General features: G+C 34.4%; 2 protein-coding genes across 2 annotated transcripts; one reads left to right on the forward strand and one right to left on the reverse strand.

The window, feature by feature from the left end:
* Positions 1–129: 129 nt before the first annotated feature.
* LOC114131301 (involucrin-like) lies at positions 130–14,203 on the forward strand. Its single transcript, XM_027996483.2, has 4 exons — positions 130–331; positions 8,257–8,490; positions 10,726–10,914; positions 13,054–14,203. The coding sequence occupies exons 1-4, from the start codon at positions 277–279 to the stop codon at positions 13,770–13,772; spliced, it is 1,197 nt and encodes a 398-aa protein (XP_027852284.2). The 5' UTR covers positions 130–276; the 3' UTR covers positions 13,773–14,203.
* Positions 14,204–19,015: 4,812 nt separating this feature from the next.
* On the reverse strand, positions 19,016–23,169 carry LOC126550111 (protein obstructor-E). The gene is made up of 5 exons (XM_050201075.1): positions 22,887–23,169; positions 20,855–21,073; positions 20,062–20,259; positions 19,591–19,783; positions 19,016–19,242 (listed from the first exon to the last, which is right to left on the reverse strand). Exons 1-5 carry the CDS (start codon positions 22,933–22,935, stop codon positions 19,224–19,226), a joined length of 678 nt encoding a protein of 225 aa, XP_050057032.1. The 5' UTR covers positions 22,936–23,169; the 3' UTR covers positions 19,016–19,223.
* Positions 23,170–24,379: the final 1,210 nt, after the last annotated feature.

A 24,379-nucleotide genomic window follows, 5' to 3' on the forward strand; every position in this document is an offset into this window, starting at 1 on the left:
TACGCATATACGTATGGTATTATGTATGTATATTGTATTTATGTATTTATGTATATATATATTTATATGTGTATATATAAACGCAAGGTCTCTCTCACTTTCATCTCTCTCCCTATCGTTCGTGGCGGTGGTGTCTTCAGCTTTATTATATTTCGTTTTTCCTCTCCATCGTCGCGTTTGTCCTCCTCTGCTGTCCGACGCGACTGTCCATCGTCGTCGAACACGACCGCCTTCTTGCGCCGTCAGTTACTGCTCATTATTATTTCCGCGACAACGATGAAGCGCAACACATGTCTTTGGGTGGTTCTCACCACTTACCTGGTTCAACAATGTAAGTGAACAATTTTATTATTACTTTTATACACGTATGCATTATTATATTATAGATTAACAGTAAGTCGTGGTGATTTACGTATAAATTATATAGTTCTAATTTTATATTTATCATGTAGTATGGTTGAAATAACCCTTTGAGTATTCCGTACTGTATCGCATAAATATTATAATTTATACTTATTAAATGCATACAATTGCTTTTCGGATATAAGTTGGTTATTCGTGTAATAATATCTCGTGTTGTAGTTTATAAAGAAATAATTTACAGTGTGCATTCGTAACTGAAATTGCGTATTTTGCGTATTGCAGGAGACTTTAATACATTTCTCGAAATCGAAATACTACTGACAAACACTTTATAATATATAGCGTTTGCCGTATAAAACAGTAAATAAAATTTCTCATTGATATTATTTACTATATAGTCAGTAATTTTTAGACTTAAATGTTTAGTTATATATTTTTGTGCAAGTTCTTGATACATCCTACTTCCTAGGTAGTGGCATAGTAAGAATATAGCGAATTGTGCTTATGTCAAGGGTGCAAATTGTAAAGAGGCGCATAATTGTGCTTCTAAAGTTCTTATTTATTCTACCTTCAAAACGAAATTTATTATTGATGAATAAACCAGCAGTTAAAGCAAGAAAAGCAAATTTTTTGAAATTTGAAATTTACACTGGAAATACAGTGTCAGATAAATGTTAATTGACAATTGTATTCCTAAAAAAAAAATTAGTTAAATTAAAGGTTAAAAAAAGTATCAAAATATCAAATTTTTAATTGGTAAAAAGGCGTTTTTTACGTTTACCTGGGACGTTAGTAAATCTTCAAACACCACTGATCCTAAGCATATTCATCATGGTTTTATAACTTCTAACGAAAAAATTAAAATAATTTTTATGTTAAAAAAAAACCACAAGCCATGTATCGAGTATTAAGTAAAATAATGTATCGAATAAATAAGTTTCTTTTAGAATTTAAATTTATATATCAAACTGATTCTTTTGTTACTCTATAGTTTCTAGTTTTAAACCCGATAGTAGTACTTGTAGTTATTTGACCTTGTAATAAAAAAAATCTCGATTAGTTATTGATACTTTTATTAACAAAGAATAATTAATATTAATATTTTTTATGAAAGTTTTTTTTTTGGATTATTAACAGAAGAACAACAATTATTTTGGATTAGAATGATTGTTAATTTTAATTTTTTTTTTTTATCTTTTATTGTTAATGAATTTGGAAAAATCAAGTTAGAAGTGTAGTTATTTACTGTTCAAGATAAATTTGTATTTCAAAATGTTAAAGAAAATGTTATTGGCAAACATTCAAACAAACTACTTAATTTCCCATTAAAAGATCTTAATAGGTATTTAATACATTTTTATTTTATTTTGGATTAGAAATAATACGGAAATTATGGTGAACATTTTTAATAAAGATATATTCACCGACTAAAGAAAGTCTAATAAATTTCATTTATGACAAATGCACACTGTAAATGATTTGTGTATGTATAGGATCGGGAGCTTTATTTTTTTACGACGTCGTCTAGGTTAAGGAAAATATTATTTGAGGTACTTAATATAATATTATATGGTTAATCGTTTGCTGATGTGAACGTACGAAAAAATTGAAACCGGTATAAAAATTAAAATCGTTGTTATTTAAATTAAATTTATAAGTGATAAGTTTTGTATGTTGTCAATTTAAAAATACTCGTGTAATTCTATACAATAATAATATGTAACATAGTTACGCTTTATAATGATGTGACGGATTTACAATATCGGTACCTACTATATTATGTTGATAGATCTATATACATTTTTACGTTAACAATTGATATGGACGTATTTTTATTTTACATAAGGATATAGTTCTCAACTTCATTATTTACCGACTGCAATGAACGTAGCAATTGAGTAATTTTTTAAAAGCCGAAAACGAAGAGGCGGAACTAATAAACTTAAATAAATGTATTCTAATTTAAAATGAATTTTCGATAGACGTCACATGAGGTTCATACTCATACTAAGAATATATTAAAATAAAACAGATGATATTATATAAGTATTCCGGATTCTCTCTTTCAATAAATAATAAGATACTAAATAAAAAAAAATAATGGTATTAAATAATATATTACCAAGTACAGATTTAAAAAATAATAAAATATAATATTCTTTTTTTAAAATGAAAATCAAAACATATCATGCATACTAGTATACTACTATAGTTTAGCTCGTAGTTATTATAAAACAAACGCCGCTACATAGTGCATTATTAGTCGGGTGGAATATAATAGATATATTATTATTATTTATACATTTTTCATTTAAATAACATTAAGGACATATTTTCGTATCTGACAACGTTCTGTCAAAGATGCAAACTTTCACTTTCGACTGGTTTCGTAAAATCGTTCCTGCACAACACATTTTTACGTCATGTTTTTAATAAAAACCAATGATTTCCTAGATCTTGCAGGAATGCGGTGTATTCAGCATCGAGCGAACACAATATAATAATATTATTATGTTTATCTTATATTGGATACATGTCACGTGTCAGACTATTTATATATATATACGCATTATATTTCGTTTATAGATTAGACGTCGTCGATGTTAGAAATCTGCTATAGTTTGTTTTGATAGAATTTCTGCAGTTGTAGTTACATAGGAGGTATATAAATTATTATTGTGTAGGTACAATATTATGCCGTATACATCATGAACTATTAGTTCATATACTCACTCCAAATGTATCTGTTTACGCATATTTATTGTCGTCCAAATCAATTTTACGATCAAATTTTTTTCTTAAACTCAAAATGGTGTGAATTATATCTAACAGTGGATCAATTCCTGAGTACACCTGTACACCTCCACGAGTTTAGCATCATTAGCTGCGACAACGTGACGTTTTTTAACAAAATTTATAATGGCCAATGTACAATGTAAATAAATGGCTTATATATAGGTAGTATACGGGCTAACAGTATACGTATATACGTATTTTAATAATACCTGCACTGAATACAATTGTAATGATTGTAATATTATTATCGTTATATTCACAGCGAAGGCGTCGTCGTCTAAACGGTCTGAAAGCACATCATCGACATAATATCATCGTGATATTCCAATATTATACAGGGTGATTCACAAAGCATTCACAATCCCATATTTTTTCATATAATAATAAATTTATTCAAATTATGATGTTTGCAGAAATATGTAAATATACTTAACAAACATATTTTTAAATCATTGAGATTTATTGTTTCTACTTAAGAGATATCCATAGTAGCTGTATAAACTTCTGTTTTTCAAATTAGAAGTCCCCCTTTTTACTGTAAATTATTTATTCCTATTATTATAAATCTATATTACTTTCTAAAATATAACCTATCTTTGACCATTAGTATATAAAGTTAAATAACTTAAAAACTCTCATTAAAATTTTGATCTTGATACCTTAAAACTTTCAGAAAAATTATCCACTAAATAATTTACAGTAGAAAGGGAGATTCTTATTTTAAAAACAAAAGTTTGAATCTCCACAGAACACTTTTTAAGTGTAGAACAAATAATTTTAAGAAAATAAGGTCTATAAATATATAGTAGGCGTATTTAAAAAATCCAAAAATCAGGTATTTTGCATAAGTGAAATAGGTATTGAATAACAAAAAATGGGATTAGCATGTTTGGTAAATTACTCTTGACAATATACCATTATTATCATCACATCGTCGTTGTTACATTACATTGGCCGTCGAATTGCGGAACCCATTTAAATTTGCGTGTGATTGTAAAATAATCGATTGCGAAGACGTAAACAATCCGGTTTGTTTTATTTTTTTAATAACGCACTCGGCACTTTTTTCGCACGCTTGTCGTGAATGCGTTTTATTATTTGGTATTCTTTCTATTCGATTTTCATATCGTCCTCATTGCAGACAACTGTAGTAAATAATATATAATGTATTCGTGTATTATAATATAGTACCTATTTATGCGTATTCTCTTTGTGGAAATAATATTATCCCTGCACACAAACTTGATACTTACATATAGATATAATAATATGAATGTATTATATTTTATTACCGAGATGTGTTCACACGGGTCTGTGTGCAAATTAATATAGATAGTCACACACACACACACACACACACACATCATGCTAAGCAAAGTTATGATTTTGAATAATAATATGATGTGTATTATTGTGCAAATAATAATGAAAACACAATTATAAACGCGAGACGACTGACCGCATCGGCCTCGACCTTTTATAATTTTCGCACCCGCAGACTGCGCACGATTTCTATCTTTATTATTATACGCGAATACAGTGTACAGTATAAATTAGGCGCATCATGTACATTGTTATCGTTATTATTAATTCGTTTACAACCTTGGAAACCAAATCTAAAGGCGATTGAAAAAAACTCCCTTGTATCATCATATAATTACAGGGTAATACAGGTTGTTTCACTGCGTATTGTTCTCCTTCGTCCATACCACCCGCTCATCAAATATGAATTTATTATAACTAAATATCACGCCAATACGTTTTGCAAGTGAATAAGATGAAAAAATAACAATAAAACCAGCCAAGTGTTGATGGAAAACACAGAAACACCGCACTCTGCGTTTAATAATGACTCGATCGCCGTCAAAGTGAAAACAATTTTTCCGGTTAATGAAAGTGTAGTCGACTGCTAACTCAAAAGTGCAATTTTTTAATATACCATCATGGACCGAGAAAAGAGAGTATACACCACTTTTAAGTCTAAACTACAGTCAATGCTAGTTTGTACATAATATCGGTCGTCATCTCGACTATTGTTTATCGTAGCAAGAGGAAAGTCTCTGCAGTCGTTTTCTATGTTTTCTACCCGTGTTTACGGTCGCTGCGTAACTGAGATGGTCAAGTTTTCTCCGCAATTGCATACCTAAATACCTTTATATTAAATAAATATTTTTATATTATACTTGGTATTACTCTTGAGAAACGGAAATTATATTTACTCGGCTTTTGAGCCATATAAACGTTTAGAGACGTCTTCGGGGCGCATCACACGCGATTATAAATACGTCGATTATGCCGCATTGTCTCGTAGTGTATTAAGAACAGAGTGATTTGCGTGATCGCGTGCGAGTGCAGTAAACCATGTAACGAGTGTAAGCATCAGTTATGATTTCGGGCTGGTCGACGGAAACGAGCTATAAGGTGAAAGTTTCATGCGCTTTAAATTTTCTTCCGTTCAACGGCGGTAGAGACCTTATAATCAGTATTTCGGACAACACAAGAATCACAAAGAAATTATACATCGCCGTTATCTGTATATCCAAACGCGTGGGTGGTGAATCTGAGTGATTTTTACGAAACGATCACGTTTGTGCAGATATTATCGTCGTTGTGTGTTTACACAATTTAAACGTGATCGTCACGTTGCTGTATAAAGTATATAATCTATATACGTAATACATCTTAACTTATTATTATCATTCAGCGTCACAGCGACGACCTCGACTGGAAGAAGACGATTTAGACGCGTGCTCGTGTGGAGGCGGTAGAGGTATTGTTGTCCCGCTGTACTCGGCAATATAATATGTATTTAAGACGATTTGTTACGCGCCGCGGTCGAAATTATTTCGAGTTCTTTCAATTTCTCTGTGTCCGTCTTTTGTTAGCGATTATTGTTCCGAAGCTATGTGTGCTGGAGATTCTCCGCTTTTTCTAGTAATAATGATAATAATAATAATAATAATAATACGTCGATTTATAATTCCATAGCAACAACAATGATTACGACAACGTCGATCGTCGTAATAACTAATATAACTGCGAGACTACGGTAATGACGATACCTAAATATATATATTATGTATGGCGATACGATGTTAGAGGAGAACCAATATAAGATCGTAATAATAATAAAACGTTATTGTTAAAATAATTACCGACCGGAGGCGGAGGCGGCAGTGACAATAATAACAATAATAATTAGCGCGTCGACGTCGGTGACAAAAAGAGACTATAAATAAAAAACGACGCACGACACGCCCTCCTTCGCCCTCGCGTCATTGTGTTCGCGTGCAGCGGCAGCTTTCTATTCGGTGTTTATAATATACATGTATGCGGCGACTTACGTATCGTAAAACATTATTATCTAACGCGCGTGTACAATATAAATCTCATAACACAATGTATAGAGCCATTGTGTACGTCAAGTCGACCGTTCGGGGCAGACGGTATACATATATTGTGCGAAAGTTCAACGGCTTCATAGGATACGCGCCTGTGTGTGTGACCCGGCGGCGGAGTCGTAGACGTCTCCCAAGTATACCGTGCACTTAAGTCTTAGACCGCCTCGCCGCCACCGCTTTCTAAAAATTAAAAAGGTGCATTATATGTGCGTATATGCCGTTAATATAATATACTTATACATAAATAAAATATATAATAGTCGTAATAATAATTATAACCATTGCGCGCGCATTACATACGTACGCAGGTCACAGTATAATGCTGTGGAGGTACATAAGGTATAACCGCCTGCAGTGTGTATCTTTATAATAACGTCCGATGAGTGAAATATATGATATGATGATGTATTGATATTATGCACGACAGCAAGGTTAGGCTCGGGTGACGTAACCCGGTCATTTCTTCTTAAAAACGAAAAAATAAGCCGATCACGACGCGTATGGTTATCTCGCCGTTGTCGTCGTCGTTACTGCTTTCACCGTGGGATCCGAAGCGTACATTATGTATTATATATCTTTGTGTGTGTGTGTGTGTACTACGACTTGAGCCGATCCTTAGAGTTGCGCTTATATGCTGCCGCTGGAATGTAATCGGCCGCGGTGTATAAAGGTCACGCGCGAGTGGATTGCGTAACTCGTACATTCATTGATGTCGTTTCGGGTTGACGAAAAAAAATAACAAAAAACCTTATCGTCTTCTACCCTGTTGCATCTTCACTGTATATGTGTTACGATCGTTCTGTGACTGTCATTCGAAAAGTACCGCATCGAAACAGACGAAACGATGACGGTTATCAACATTTTAAACCACAAAAACGCACAGGTTGGTGTTTTTGTTCAAAAGTCACAGCCGTTTTTCGAACACGCATTGTTCGTCATAGCTACGGTGTATTTGAAACAATTGAAATTTAAATTAACTTTTATATAACATTACATAATATTAATGTCATCATTGTTTTACGTTAAGATAACACGATGTCATAAATATTCCCGTTCTGACGTTTTACGTGATAGTAAACGTCTTTGGAATTTTTACGTCCACTATTAATATTGTTATACATCATTGTAATGGCATCGTAAGAAATCGCTTTACGTATATTTCGTTCAAAACGGCGTAGGACTCGAAATCGAATGTCATCATACCACAATAGTTTCAGCATAGACGAATATTTCCGATTTCGTAAATTCGGCAAACACGTTTATAATATATACGACTGCAGTCGTCGTTAAGTTTTTTTCGTGATGATATTATATAAATATTATGCAAGAAGCAATGATACACGAGCTGATCGATCGAACAAAGTTCGGCGAATCTTGCGCATCGGCCGTTGGTGACGACACCAGGTTAAAAATTAGAATACCCGTACGGTTTTAGGAAACCGGTTAACCGAATCGATCTGTTACCGGTTATTGTTACGTTATTATTTTTTTTCATCGAATATCGACTAGAACGAACTGGTGTTTTACCGGCAATCGGTGTGTAATTGATATTCATCGATTTTTTTTATAAGCGTAATAAAAAATGTAGATACATACAGGGAAATAATTATTATAGTATATAGTAAAAATATTAATTATTATAATGCACGAGTAGTACCTCCGTATTATTGTATTTAAATCCGTGTTTCGTTTTCAGGCTCCTGTCAGACACAACTCAAGTCGTCCAACGTACAGGAAGACCCGTGCAAAGCCAAAAACAAGGTAGTAGCCGATGCGGCTTACTGCGATCGTTACTGGGAATGCGTGGACGGTCAGCCTGAACTGTACGACTGTCCGAACGGTCTGGTTTATGCGGGCAAAAACAGGGGCGTCACCGAGGGATGCGACTACCCGTGGAGGGCGGACTACTGCGAGGGCAAAACTCAAGCCAGTAAGACAGCCCTTAAAAATAATAAAATAATAAATATTATATTCTGTGTAACATAATATGTTAGCCTGCAGTGTATAAGTCGCAAGTCATGAAACAGTTGACGGTTTATATTTTAAAGTTAAGATATTTTACGGTGTGTTGGTGAGTTTAGAGACAGAGTATGTATAATGTGTGGTTTTCGGTGTTATATGCGATTCAATAGAATAATAAATACCAAGTCCATTTCAAACGTTATGCGCATTTAACAATAATAATAATAATAATAATCCAATCGCGGTTAAACGAGGTAGCAATTTTTTTCGACGATCATCAAAACTATAAGATTTGGTTAGTCTTTTTTGAAATTCACAATGATTTGAGTAGTTGCATAAAAAAGGACATAGTAGTACCAACGGGACACTGTTGCACGGAAGGTAAATCTTTAAATTTCAGAGTAACGAATCGAAATCAGAGTTTGCACGTTTTTTCACCGAAGTTCGTTTACCCATACGCGGGCACTTCGCGCGATAGCCTCGTGTTATTACTTAATATTATAGATTATAATGTAAGCAATGAACCCTTCCCATCTAATAATATACATATAACAATCCCATCATTTCCCGGGTCGTCACGCGCGTTCTATTACATATTATATATTCGTATATATTCCTCCGGCGATATCCAAGCCAACGGACCTCTCCATAGGTGCAGCACGAATGCGATATAATGGTAATGTTATTATTATACTTATGCATGTTGACCGTGCTACGTGCTATACGGCAAGTCCGTTGTTGCGCGAAGGTGAAAGTATACCGCTGACGCCCGAGGCGGTCAGACGTCCACCCGGGGAGGCAGGCGATAGTCGCACGAAACCCACAATATCCACGTCAATAATATTATAATAATATAATATAGTATTTACAATAATAATAATAAACTTGCGTTACAATTTAATATTATAATCGTCATGCAACACGCGCGCACGGCGGCGTCGTGTATATCGTACTATATTGTTATTATTATTATTATTGCTAAAACGAACTAAGTCAGCTCACCCAATTCTCCTTCCGAGTGCCGGTAACTCGCCATCCACGACTTACGAAGATAATTATTATCATATATCTCGCCCATAGACTTATAAATAATAGCTGCAGGTTAGCTAACTTGTGATACGGTGTCGTGTATTGGACTTCCGTGTTAATCAATATTTGTGTACAAGTCAGTGGTTTTTGTTTGTTTAAAACACACGATAGTTATGTATGACACATACAATATCAGTTAAATTCGGCTATCTAGTATAATATTTATACTTGCAGGTGTAATAATATGCTAAGTCATTACGAATAAAGTATTTGGAGTTTTGACTGACATTTGGCTTACATATTTAAAGTATATTATCTGCAATGTGTATACTGTATATTGTACTTACTTAATACAATAATACAATGACAACATACGCAGTTAAATAATAAATTAATAGACGCTTGTACCAATTTTATTACAAATTAATAAAACAATTCCAAGAAGAAATAACTTTTATTGACGTTTGGTTATTGTACCTTTTCAAAATAAATTTGTTGTGGTGTACCTACAGCGTACAAATGGAACTTGTAAGTTGCATTGTAACTAATTTTGTTGTTTTAATATTGTTTTGATAAGACGTAAGTACATAAAAAGTGGTTTTTAAAATTTTCAAAATATAAGTTTATTGATTTCAAACAACGAGATATTTGACAAAAAATTAAAATTACTATAAGTAGAATATAGAATTATACAAACAAAAAAATGACTTCTTCATGTCGACAAAATATTCATATACTATACATCTTCTACAAATAAAGAATCATTAATGAGTGTGCCAACAAATGTCGATAAGACTACGTAAACATTGATACCCTGTAAACGGCACCGAATTATAATGCGCTTATGAATGAGATTTCATTGTTGTCTATATATGAGTAACATAAGATTTGAATGATTGGTGATCCCGTGTTACATTTACATATTAACGTAGTTTTTTCGAGCTTTTAACATATTATTTAGAATTGGTGGTGAAGTTGAATTATTGTGGCAGTGCTGACATTTTTGGTTTGAGGATGTTGTTGTGTTTGTGGGTCAGTTGTTTGTACACAATTTGTAGAGGTGGATCGCGGATGTAAGATTTTTCCCCATATTTGACACACAAGGGAATATATGCACAATAGGTGTGATAGTAGTCATAAATATTATTATAACCGTACGTTTTGCGTTCCACAGACGGTCCGATAGCCCGAGAACACTGCGATTGGCTGTACGGAATATTCGGTCATGAGACGTCTTGCACGCGATACTGGACTTGCTGGAACAGCACCGCCACCGAGCAGCTGTGCATCGGCGGATTGTTGTACAACGAGAAAACTCACTCTTGCGACTGGCCCGAAAACGTCGATGGATGCCAGAAACACCGTAAGTACTCGTCAGTGATAAAATTATATAATATACTAAAGCTATATATTTACACTGTAAACATAGGCACCTACTGTTAAATTTGCTCATTCATACGCATTTGACAATACGTAATATTGTTCGGTAAATGGTGTGACGATCGCTGTCGGATACCGTATACGGTATACCGGACTGGTCACGCACGGTCTCGTTTAGCAGAATTCATGCAGCTATACGTTGTTTGTCGTATCGTGTGGCTTTTATCGTATTATATTCTGATTGATCGTTGTAATCATGATGGTATCGTTTCACTATCCACGGGTTTCTGAACAATTTCCAAAGTCGAGGCAGACGGGCCCGGCTTAGCTTTTGGACACGACACGATACGACATGACAAAGTGGCTGCGTGAATCCGACTCTACATTCCACGGCATTTTATGGCGTATCAATATTCAATATACGTCGTGCCTACCGCGTTTGGAGAGAGCTTTCACCTTTACACGGTGATTTTGTCGTCATCGATGATATAATCGTGCGAGGCGTATACCGCGACGGTAGATCGTGTTCTTTACGGGTCTGGCGCAGGCTGCAAAACTCGATTGACGACCGTGCGTCTACATAATATAACACTATTATCATAATAATTACTACTCGTTGAAACGTTCGACCGGCAAATTACATAATAATTCGCGACCGAAAATAGCCGGAAAAATACAATTCGCCTCGACCGGATGATATAATACGTTATGTGCGTATCTACTGTGTATCGCACACTCGCGGTGGGTCCACACACTCGGACTTTATGGCGGAACTATAATATTTTTTAATATCGTATTTTTATTGTTACGTTTTGACGCGCAGTTTCACCGATTGACGTCTTGTGGAGAACCTAACAAATAATACCGCTGACTGATCTTGTATGTATGGGCATTAGGCATACTTTTTTTACATAATATGTCAGTTTACAGACTTTTTTCATTGTTGTTTTTATTCAGAAAATTCGCCTGCGACTAGGAGATAGTCGTTCACGGACAAAACAAACCAGAGATTCATGTCAACATAATATTATAATATTTTTTATTGTCCACGCGAGTCATATAATAATCATACATTACATCACGATCATCGAATTCGACTTTTTTTTTTAGTAAACACACGATGCGCGCACTTATATCTAAGGTAGATTGTCATCATTATTTCGTTGTTAATTTATTATCGAATGCCATTTGAAAGAGAAATCCCGTTTTATTTGTCGATAAATCGAAGTTTTGCAGCATATGTACAAGCAACACTTGTCACACTCGTCCGCTCATACCATTCGACTCGACCCAAATTTATTTATCAGATTATATAACTAACTCACTGCACGCTTTGACTTGATCGGCATGTAAATTATCTCTTATATGCGCGTAGATATACGATTATGTTGTATTTTGCACGATTGGATGTGTCGTATTATTGAAGCTATGCGATCCCGAACGGTCTATAGAAATAAGATTAAAACGCAAAAACTAAAAGAATTAAAATCCTCCCGTAAGACTTGTACTGCGGGCTGTGGTGCATACTATTTCGACCCTAGATTCAAACCATATACTAATTCGGCCGAGTCAAAAATTAATCAACCCCGAAAAAAAAAATTTCTTTTCTAATAACAGACTCGGGAGTCGGGACTGTCTGTAACTTATCAACTATATAGTTATAGCCGTTATATACCTAATATAATCATGGCTGAAAATGTTTTTTTCTACTTCGCGGTGTACCCACTTAAAATAAAATTATCGAGTCTAACGGAATAGAATGAAAATAGCACAATGCAGCGAGTATGAATGGTTTTGTTTACAATTTTGAGATGATGATAATAATAACATAATATTAATCGTTTGGTCAAAAACAATAAGAGAGCGATTTTACGATTAATTTTTCCTAATAATACGAACGCTATCATCGAACAACAGGGTCTTCCAGTATTTCGGTTTTCACTTTTACTAGTACTTTTTCTCGCTCGCCCTTTCCACCGAATTCGGCCGGTAGTCCCTACATTTTATTTGCACGTGGATCGAACAGTTTTTGCCATTTGTTTACACAAGTCGTGTACCTACTACATATGTCATTATAAATTATTACGATGTGCGTTACGTTAAGAGTCGTTTTGCGTTTCAGCTCTCTGCAACGAAGACGCCAACGGAAACGTGCCACTGGGCAAGTCGTGCAACAGGTATTGGCAGTGCCAGGGAGGTTACCCGAGGCTGCAGAGGTGTCCGGCCATGTTGGTGTTCGACAGGCGCACGCTGAGGTGCGTCGTGCCGCCCACCGAAGATTGCGAAGTGCCGACCACACCGGCCCCGTCACCGGACGACTTGCCGTCCAACGAGGACGACGGCGAAGAGAACGTGCCGCAACAAGCTAAGGCCACCGCCGCCCCGGCACCGCAGCAACAGCGAAGCCAGCAACAGCAGCAACAGCAACCGCAACAACTTCATCAGCGACAGGGCGGTCAGCCGCAGCAGAGACAGCAGTTCCAGCAGCAACAGCAACAGCCGCAACAACAACAGTTGCCCGCCGCCACGCAACAACAGCAACAGCAGCAGTTGCCGCAACAACAACAGTTCCAACAGCAACAACGGGCTCAGTTCCAGCCACCCGCGGCTAGAACCGTTCAACAACCGCAACAGCAACAGCAACAACAGTTTGTGCCACAACAGAGGGCACAACCACAACAGTTCCAATTGCCCCCGTTGCCGATTCAACAACAACAACAACAACAACAACAACAACACACCGTGCAGAGGAGAGAAAACACTCCGGTATCGTACGGCGGCGCCGAAGACGATGTCGGCGACGACGACGACAACGTACCGGTCGCGTTTTCCGAACACTAAACACAATTATTGCACTGTACAACTAACGTCGATACACCTACACACACACCTACACATTTAGTATATTATTAGAATATATATATTATATAGTTCAAAACAAAAACGAATATTACCTACGTTTAGTACATCGAAAATATAATCCGATTCTCGATTCCTCTGTCAGAAATGATTTTATTCGTATACTTAACTACCTACAACAATATAGGTCGATTTTTCGAATTAACTTTCCGCTATAGGCGACTTTTCGAGGGTAGTCACGCAAACGTATTAGATACCATACATAAAGACCGCCATAAAAATTACACGTCAATAGTCATATCGAGTTTCGTCGAGATATCGAGTATTCAAAGATAACGAATTTTCTCAGTTTCTGTATCTTCGTTTGCGGTCGGTAAACTACGTTTTAAGGTCGTATCTACAGGTTCTTTTTTTAATTTGCGTCGGTAAAAACTCAATAACAAAAATAAGCCAAAACCCGTCGAACAAAACGAATTCAACAAACGAGATACGTGTGCGTCGGCCATCCTCGTAAAATCACTTGATATAAAATATTCATAATACGATATAATAATAGTATACTTTTAAGAGTGTAACGTTTAGATGTTATTCGTGTTGATACAAATTTGAAATTGCTTGCCAAAGGACTGAGTTTATAACGCATTTTATTCTCTAATGATAAACAATAACTTAATAAGTTGAAATGTTTGTACAACTGTTTCCGTCAAATATAATTAATATACATTGTATTATATATACTCGTACATATATAAAAAATATATAATACCATGTATGTATGTATGTATATTGTCGTACAACATTTTTTACAATTTTTATTTTATTTTTTTTTTATATAAATATTTCTATTGTTATAGAGATTATAATATTATAGTTACATTATTGTTTATTATTAAGATTTATAATATTGCCATTTAAAGGTAAGTTTTAATATTTAGTATAATACATAAAATAAAATATAATATTGTACCCTGAGCACTTATATACCATAATATAGTGTTGACATACATTTAAGAAACTATAACATTGTAATGTGTGTATTATTAATTACAATATTTGCAATTAAAAAACGAATGCTTTAATTATTTTTTAAATCACCGAATACAGTAACGATACATTCCTCGACATATTTTATCCTAACGTGTTGGTTTACAAGAGATCCTCATTATCGATTAAACGATCTTGATGTATTGTTAAATCAAAAAATACGCCTTTGTTAAGTATATTTACAAACAGAATCAGCGATTTGTTATAACAATATAATAGCGAACGAAAAAGTGTCAATATACAGTCGACAGTAGTCGAATATTAAAAAATATTTTTGGATCGTTTAAAATCAAATTATTTATGATTTTAAAATCAATTGGGAAAAATATTTATAGACATGCTGTTTTAATAGTATTTTGCTTGATTAATGATTAATATTTGTCGAAAAAAAAATTGCATATTATATATATATTTATATAGAAATTACCTTAAATATAAATACAAAAAATTTCATGAATTTTCAACAACAGAATTACTTGTAAATTTTCGCGATTTTGACATATTTCATAAAAATTTGAACCTAAAACGCTTATAAAAAAATTGCGACTAACGATTTTTGATTTTTTTTTTTAACTACAATAAGAACGACTTAGAAATTTGGTATTAAATTTTCAAGTTTTTTTGAGCACCCAAAATTTTTTTTATCAACACTTCAAAAAAATATACTCTGAAAAATCAAAAATTTTAACTGTATAAATAGCTCAAAAAAAGTCAAAATATTTTGAAAATGTAACCGTTTATAGATAACTTTAATACAAAAATTTCAAGTATTTGCAGTGATTAGTTTTTGAGTTACAACCATATAAAAAAATCGATTTACCTACTTATTACCTACTACCTATCATACTATCATGACGGAAATACTACGAACTCTAAGTCCGTTTTAAAAACATATAATATTGTGCCTATGTACTTTTAATTTCTTTGGAACGATTTATGGCGTTTGTTCTTGTAATGAATCATCAAGCTTTTTGATAAACATATTTATTTAAGTAGAACAATTATTGCTGTCTATCTATAACAATAGATCAAAATATTTTCTATCGATAACCGCCCTCTAAGTTGAAGACCAAAATATTTTACTGTTTTAATCGAATTTAAATAATGAAAAAATATACATAAAAAAAAGCCCAAATCATTGTTAAACCTATCACCTATATTATCTACCATTACACTCGTCGTTTCGCACAGAGTTTAAAATATAAATATAAATAATCTCTATTCGAATATTACAACAAAATCAATGTACCTATACCATAATATTACTGCGGCTTATGTGAATTGCGTATTGCATATACGAAACGCCGTTATAAACAGAGCAGCACGTCGTATATTATTATTTAATTGCCTAGTTATCTCGTGTTTCTTTTTAAAATAGAATGTATTTGGTTGTGCCGAAGTTAGATCAGGAAAAAAAAATAACAGAACAAAACTTATAACGCACATTAAATCAGAAAAATTATGTGGATAGCAGTGTAGTAAAGCGAAATAGACGAGCTCGCGCAAACATATATGTAATTTACCTTCTTTTCACTTATATATTGTGATCTACCATTCATATATTATATATTTAGTATACGGTCTGGATTACTACCCTCTTATATACACGATCGCGATGTACGTATAAGGATTTTATTATAAAGTAAATTAACTTACCCTTGTTTGATTTTCATTAAAAGTCTTTCGCGTTTTGAAGAAATTGGATTTCTTCTTGGCGATAGAGACCCTCACTGGGCCATCCCTTGTCTCTGGCGGCACACAAAATAGATCACACGTGTTGCACCACATTGTCACAACTACGTATGAGTTCCTATGTGACGAAAAAATGTAAATCGTTTCTCTCATCAACGATTAATAGTATTTATTGGGTTTTAACGGTTATCCGCGTGCGAAAACTTGATCGTTATTTATTTTATTGAATAGTTGAGCAGTATGTAATCCTGATATTAATAATATATGGTGTATGTATTAATATAGGATAATGATGATGCCACTCTTTTTAGTATTATTTAGTTATGAGAAGTGATGGCTATCATTACAACAGGTACATTGTCACGTACACGTAATTAAATCACCTCCTCGGTACTCGTCGAAAATATTTTTTGTTATTCGAACGCTCCTAATTAATAGGTTTATACTGTTTACTGTGAAATAATATAATTAATATTTATTTATGTTTACGATTTTTGTTTACCGTCGTTTGTACGACGTTTAGTCGCGCATTAAAACCGCCCCAATAGATAGTATTGAATTATTGATCTGAAATAGTTCGCGTAAACATTTCCCGAACAAAATAAAAAAAAAAAATAAAAAATAAAATTAAGCCCGTGGCAAATCGTAATTATTTATGATTACGCAACGCGATCATACCGAGTGTTAATACGATTAAAACTTGCGTGAGTGCGTGTTTATATTATTATTGTTTCAAATTATAACTGCCGGCTACACCTACAATTTTCTAGAGAGTAACGCACCATCGCAGTTTATGGCAATAATAGTATGCTTTACTCTAACGCGTCAAACGATTAAAATTTATATAACAAACCCGAACCCTACTGCTATGTCACGTGTCAGTTTTAGTCAGTCGATGACGCAATACTGTTTTTACAACATGTTCACATAATAATACGATATACATAACGACCTGGATGTATCTATAGTATATTTTCGTATCGTGTTAACAGCGCAAAGTTATGATAGTGTCGTGTGTCGAGTACTCGGATCGATTCGCACGATTTTTCAAAATTTGAATTCGCCCGGACGACTGTTCTTTGGCTTTGGCCCTATACATGTACATCGAATGTTATCATATCGATTAAATAAATATTATGATTGTATTTTATAATATAATTTATATGCAGGTATTAGTCATGGGCACTTTTGATTCGTTTATAACGATTTACAGTTTTCGATTGATTACATTTCAATCTCACAGTCATTGTGCATACTCCGAAGATTAAATGATTTTAATATATAATAAATAATGGAATAAACTTGATTTGGAGGGTGCGAGTTTGATGAAGATTTGAGACGATTAAGTCTCAAAGTATTTGCAGCGTCAGTGATCGTAGTAAACGTTTCGATAAACTTACGTTTTTATTCATAATACTTCTAGGCGGTGTTCTGTATTTAATAAACGTCAAAACATTTAAAACCTCTTGAATAACACTGGTATTTTTTTAATGTCCTAATATTTCGTGAGGTAATCACGATGGCTCAGTAAACCGGTCGTCAGATATCTCGTAAACGTATACGTTCTTTAAGAATTTATTAAGCGTTTAGCAATAATCAATAAGGAAAAGAATTATTATGCTTTTATTCATAAATTTAAGCACACGTGATGTAGATTAGAAGCTAGAAGGATTAAACCTTCTACCAGAGGCTTATTTAAGAGGGGGGAATGGGGCCCGTGCTCCCAAATCACCGTTTTTTATGTATTTTATTATTATATATTGAAAGTATAAGTAGCTTTAGGCTCTTTGTACACCCCATGAATGCTAATTTAAACTTTTTGTTTGTGCCCCCCCTTCCCGTAAGAAATTTCTAAATACCTACGCTTTTGTCCTCTACCATTACCAAGATGGTACACTAATATATTAAAAAGTTATATTTTATTTTGTACAATGAATAATTATTGTTCTATTTAAAAATTGTTTAGTAAAACAATTTTATTAAAGTATACCTACCTAAAGTTGATATTAGGAATAATAATACTTATTATCAATTCATTTTTAATTAATTATGAGTTACTAATAAATATACTTAAATTAATTAGACATAAGGATAAAAATAATAATAACGCTTGCGGGTAAAATCGTATCTACACGACTATGCCACGCTGATAAGTGTGCATCATAATTTTCTAAAAACCGTATTGATAAAAATAATTTTCCACAACGTATTTAGGTGTAGATATTTACCGACTTATTGGTACATACGTGATAAATAAACCATTATTTGGTTTTTTTCATTATATTATTAAAGAATAAGAAACAAACACATTTCCGATGTTACCTAAATAATGCATAATATAAGATACATTGATAATAACATTTGTACTTAATTCAACACTTATACGATACGTCGATGCTTATCCATTAATGATAACTTGATCATTGACTTATCTTTAAAGGTGTGATTTGGAGTATTCAAGATACAAAATAATAATTATATAACAACGATTAATTGAAAACTTTTTTTAATTTTTTTTTTTTTTTATAACTATTAATTTGGTATAAATAACAAGCCCGGAAAAATTATTATTTATATGTTTTCATGTAACGATGCCACAGTGCCAATGTCGTTCAATGATTTGTACAGTATGGTTTTTATGCGAAAATGTACACTTTAAACATGGCACAAATGGATTAACGATATTATGATCTACTTTCACTTTCTGTAATGAGACCTGCAACAGAAAAAAAAAATATACATTAAATTATGTTTTAACATTGCGAGGGGATGGGACGAAATTTTCGTACATAGTGTTATGTCATATTTTAAAATCAAACGAACGGCGAGTGAAATAAAAAAAAAAACACGAGAAGCGAAAAACATTAAACTGCTAAAATTGTTGTGGATTTTATACGGAATATAGTAATAATGTTATGCAACCGATCGATTGTTACGTTTAAAAACCGAAACAATAAATCAACAGCACAGTTCAACCGTCAAAGTCTTTATCATTATATTCAATAATACGATCATTGATTAAATATGAACGAACAGTTATGTACTCGATGACGTGTACACGTACCCTTTCTCGACGCACGTCAGCGACGATTCGTCTACAACGCTGTCCTCTCCGCAGCTTATCAATCTCGGATGTCCGTGAACGCACGTGATGAGCCTGTGCGATTCTCCGGGGATGGCGAACCTCGGGTACGGTTCGAATTTGGCCGACACCGAGTGCGGGTCAACCTTGTCCGGGCAGTTGAATCCAATTATATCTGTGGTGCGGAAAATCAAAATCAAAACGTATAATTCGATAACTGTTCGCGATACGACATAGTGTATTGTAATACCTCGCGTTCACGGCCGCTGCAAAGACGGACTTAAAACTACTTATATAGGTATACGAGGTGGTAACTTCCGCAAACGGAAGATTAAAATAATAACGGTTTCGTTTACCACCCCAATAGTCACACCATAGAAGAACGAATCCTACTCGGCGCGCGCGACATTACAATATGATAATATTATGCGCTTATTAGGCAATTTCGAGCACCTGCTGGGTTGCATCCAACGTCGACGAGCTCATCGGGCCAGTTGCACTTCTTGATCCTGTCGTCGTAAGCCAGACCGGGTTCGCAGGGCAGAGAGTACGGCGATCCGTGTTCGCATTTGACGTAGTTGGTGCTGCAAGCTGAACCGTCTGAGAACAGACCGAACTGGTATTCGCATCCGGGAGAACTGATCGGCACAACTGCGGAAGACGATAATATGTCATTAATCATCATTATGATATATTATACAATGTTTCCATAATGAAATTTGTGACGATTATCGTACGATAGTTGCCTATGCTTTGAAACCCTCATAAGTATCAAACTAGCGAGCCCCAAACCGTTTCGATTTTTCAATAAATCAATTTGTTGGTTTTTCATCCAATCGCTAACCTAACCGTAGTTTTGAAAGCCACACAATTTTGAATTTATCCTATAGTAAGAGTCAGTATTTTGGCTAAAATCTGAAAGGCTCACACTCGCATAAATTGGAAAAAAGTTTATCGATTTATGCGGGTCGATCTCCTTTTCAGATACTCTGGCCTGTAATCGAGTTTATTCGATTTCATCCCCCCCCTCCCCCGAGGTTATGAGTATTACATACAATGTATATTATACATAACACGATAGCAAAGCGCTGGACGGTCCGATTAGGATTTCCATTTCCTGTACATCCGCACCGTCCAGATCGCACTCGCAAGTCACAGTCAAAAACGCATACGAGTACATTGCAGTGTACACCACACTATAATAATAGAGTTTAAGTTTTGCGCCTTATCTATGCTCGCAACATACCTTCGGCTTTGCGATTTCCGCACTCGACGGCCCAGTGGTAGTTGCAGTGGTGGTAGGCGGCGCCTTTGCCGTCGTACAGCAGACCGTTGCCGCACTGTTCGAGTGTCAGAGTGCCGTTCGTGCACAGGTAGAATTGATCGCAATAATCGGGGTGGGCGTACGTCTGTTCGCCGTGTTGTTCCGGACACTGCGACGCGCCGTATTCCTGGCACCGGATCACTGCGAAACAAAATTTGGTTAGATTATTGTAACATATTAGATAACTAAATACAGTGCGTAGTCCCAGCCCCGGGAAACCCGAAACAGTCGTTCACCTCGGTCGTTGGTATACAGCGATCAAAACATAATATTGTCGTAGTATACAGCGATCAAAACATAATATTATCGTAGTATAGACCGTGCGGTCGTGTTATATCAATATTATTGGTTTTCGAAAACTTTGAACATAATATAGGTACTTAAAAATATCGATTTTGACAGTCCCATCACGCTCACGCCCGGCGGCGCGGTGACGAGGGTATAGTTCTAATCGCATATAGAGTTGTGGGTGTTCGTGTGGGTATACATATAATAATAATAATATGACACGCGTATATATGGAGCAGTAACGGTATTATGCACGTAATAGGTTTGCGATAGTTAAATTTTTCCTCAGCCCGCCGCCGTCGCGATTCAAACTCGTTTCGTCGGGGAGGAACACCCATACATACAAAACCGCATCTCGTTGCAAACTTTCACCCGAGCGAAAACCGCACACGAGAGCATATGTGTTATTACAGTATTATATTATTACCGTCATTATATTATACGTGTACGTATATAAGTCATTATTTTGTGATCGCGGTCCCGATATCGAGGCGTGCGCACTGTCTCCCGGGCGTACACGTACGTCCTATATAATATGGCCGCTGTCGGTGTGGAGTAATTTATGAAACGCTTTGGGCGAGCGGTTTTGTTCCAATCTGTCATATACGCGTCCAATGCTACATAGTTGCACAACTCGGACACGATGTATATATAATATTGTATTATTTATAAGTTTATAACGATATTATGCAACTGACGTACAACTATAAAACATATAATATAATAATATATATATATATAGGTAGGTAGGTACACGATTTATAATACAAACGCGATAATAATAATATGTTTTTCGGGACCGCGTTTCTGTTACAGTCGTTCGCCGTTTCTTAGACCCAAAATCCGTACACACCCTCTTAGCCACCCCACACGTTACGACTATATTTCCGATTCCTGTTTGTTTTATAAATATATATATACATACGTGTATTTGAGTGTAAGTTAATTAATATTTAGTGTAAAGCGATCGTACACTCGATCGGTTTTCAGGGTCATCCGTAGATAATTATTGCGTGTACCTACCTATAATCTATAATATAGTATATGATATGTTATAATATTATAATATTATGTATGCTTTGTCTATCGTATTCTATTTAATATCATAACGACCGATTTATATGTATGTATGTTAATCGATGTAATTATGATGTATAAAAAAAAATGTTAAAATCACAAACTTCCGACTACACCCAACGTTCCAAACGATAACCGAACGTATACGGTTGCAGAGTTTTTATAGTGTTTCAATGAATTTCAGGCACATTAATAAATGTGTTTTTAATCGGATATCTACGGCATGCCATCAAAGAATCCGTGGTTATTTTGTTTGTTTGTGATATCGTATACACATATTATAATTGTAACTCCAACAGACACACGAAAAATATAGGTACCTACGTTTAAAATAAAACAACACACACTCTTTGTATTTAATATATGATGTCGTCTGCGATGATTGCCGCGACGCAGATCGTTCTACTCCTATAGCGCCGATCCTATATAATTCGGCAGTATGAAATAGATAATAATAATATATGTGTTTCGATCGCTATAAAACCGTACATCGTATAATATTATAATAATACGATAAAATATAATATTTTTACCGTCGGTCGACGGTAACGTATACGATAAACGCGAGTAAAACACAAACGGTACGTACCTGTTGCTTTGAGCAGGAGCACTGCGGAAAACGTCCAAAAGACGTTCATCGTGGCGGTTTGTGCGGTATTTTACCTACGCGTATATAATATTTTACACAAATCCGACCTGTCAGACAATCGGCGGCTTCTGGTGCACTGTACGCGTCGTACGTAAAATATAATAATAACGAAAAAAGAATAATAAAACGCACGTGACAAATGTTATATGTACGCGTGTACTACGCGCCTTTCACCGACAGCGCTCCAATCAGATCCCCAATCTGCAATATAGTGTATATATTCACACGCCGCTGCAGCTCGAAACCGAATGAACTTGAACCACTCTGCCGCGAAGTGCCGGCCGACCGTATAACAGTTACATATTATAAATATATATCATTAAATATATTATGCCACTAAATCGATAATATTATAATATATTCTTTCGGTACTATTTCTTCATTGGTGGCGGTTTTTTTTTTTTTTTTATCTGTATAGTTTTGGACTCGTAAAATTCAATTGTCACGATATTTTTGATTTATAACTGCACAGCATCGATAATAATATTTTACAATGAAAATGATACGATTGGCCGTACACAATTTTTAGGTTCTCGGCGATTCTTTTACGCGATTCACAGAGGGTGTATAAATATTGATATGATTTTCGCGGAACACAAAATAATCGCTCTTTATATAATGTTTATTCAACAGTAAGTTTAAATTAATATAAATATATATTTTTAATATAGCTGTCCTCAGGTTTATTCGGTTTCAAACCGAAGTGTGAGTGGTTCCTAGAACCGTGAAAAATCGTTTAAAAAAACTCATTATGTATTTATTTTATTTCTACGAGGTGATTTTGGCGAAAACATCAATTGCTATACAGTTTTAAGGATATTTCCTAGAAGTAGAAAAATTATTTCTTCAATGATATTATTTTCTCCTGTTTTATTTATTACACAAGAATGTCTCGACTGCAATTACATTTTTACTTGTTATTCTAGAAATTATATAGAACGCGAGGAAAAAGTATTTGTTTGTTAAAATGTATAATACTAATTTATGTACGTTTAAAATGTTATGGACATTTTTTGAGATTGTTTATCAGTCGAGATTCGAGACGGTGAGTAGTTATATCAACTTTTACTTATTTATGTTTATTCGATATTATTATAACGGGCATTTCATTATTATGCCGAGAAATTACATTTTGATTTTTGACAGACGGTTGATTTATGTTTAATTCATATTTCGAATAGAATGATATTGTGTATAACACACAGGGAACACAATATTAAAGTAGGTAACATTATACGTTGTAATAATTACCTGATGCAACGTAATTGTCTTCGGATCATATTTCACTCAACTATTCAAATAAAATGAATGCACGTTGTTTGTACAAAGGACGATATTATTATTATTATAAATACTATTTTTGTTGAAACGACTCTGCTGAAATCCTTTACAAAGGGCAATCTAGCGACTGTTGATTAATTAATACGGCTCCG

The sequence above is a fragment of the Aphis gossypii genome, chromosome 2 (assembly GCF_020184175.1).
Source record: "Aphis gossypii isolate Hap1 chromosome 2, ASM2018417v2, whole genome shotgun sequence".
NCBI classification, from domain to species: domain Eukaryota; kingdom Metazoa; phylum Arthropoda; class Insecta; order Hemiptera; family Aphididae; genus Aphis; species Aphis gossypii.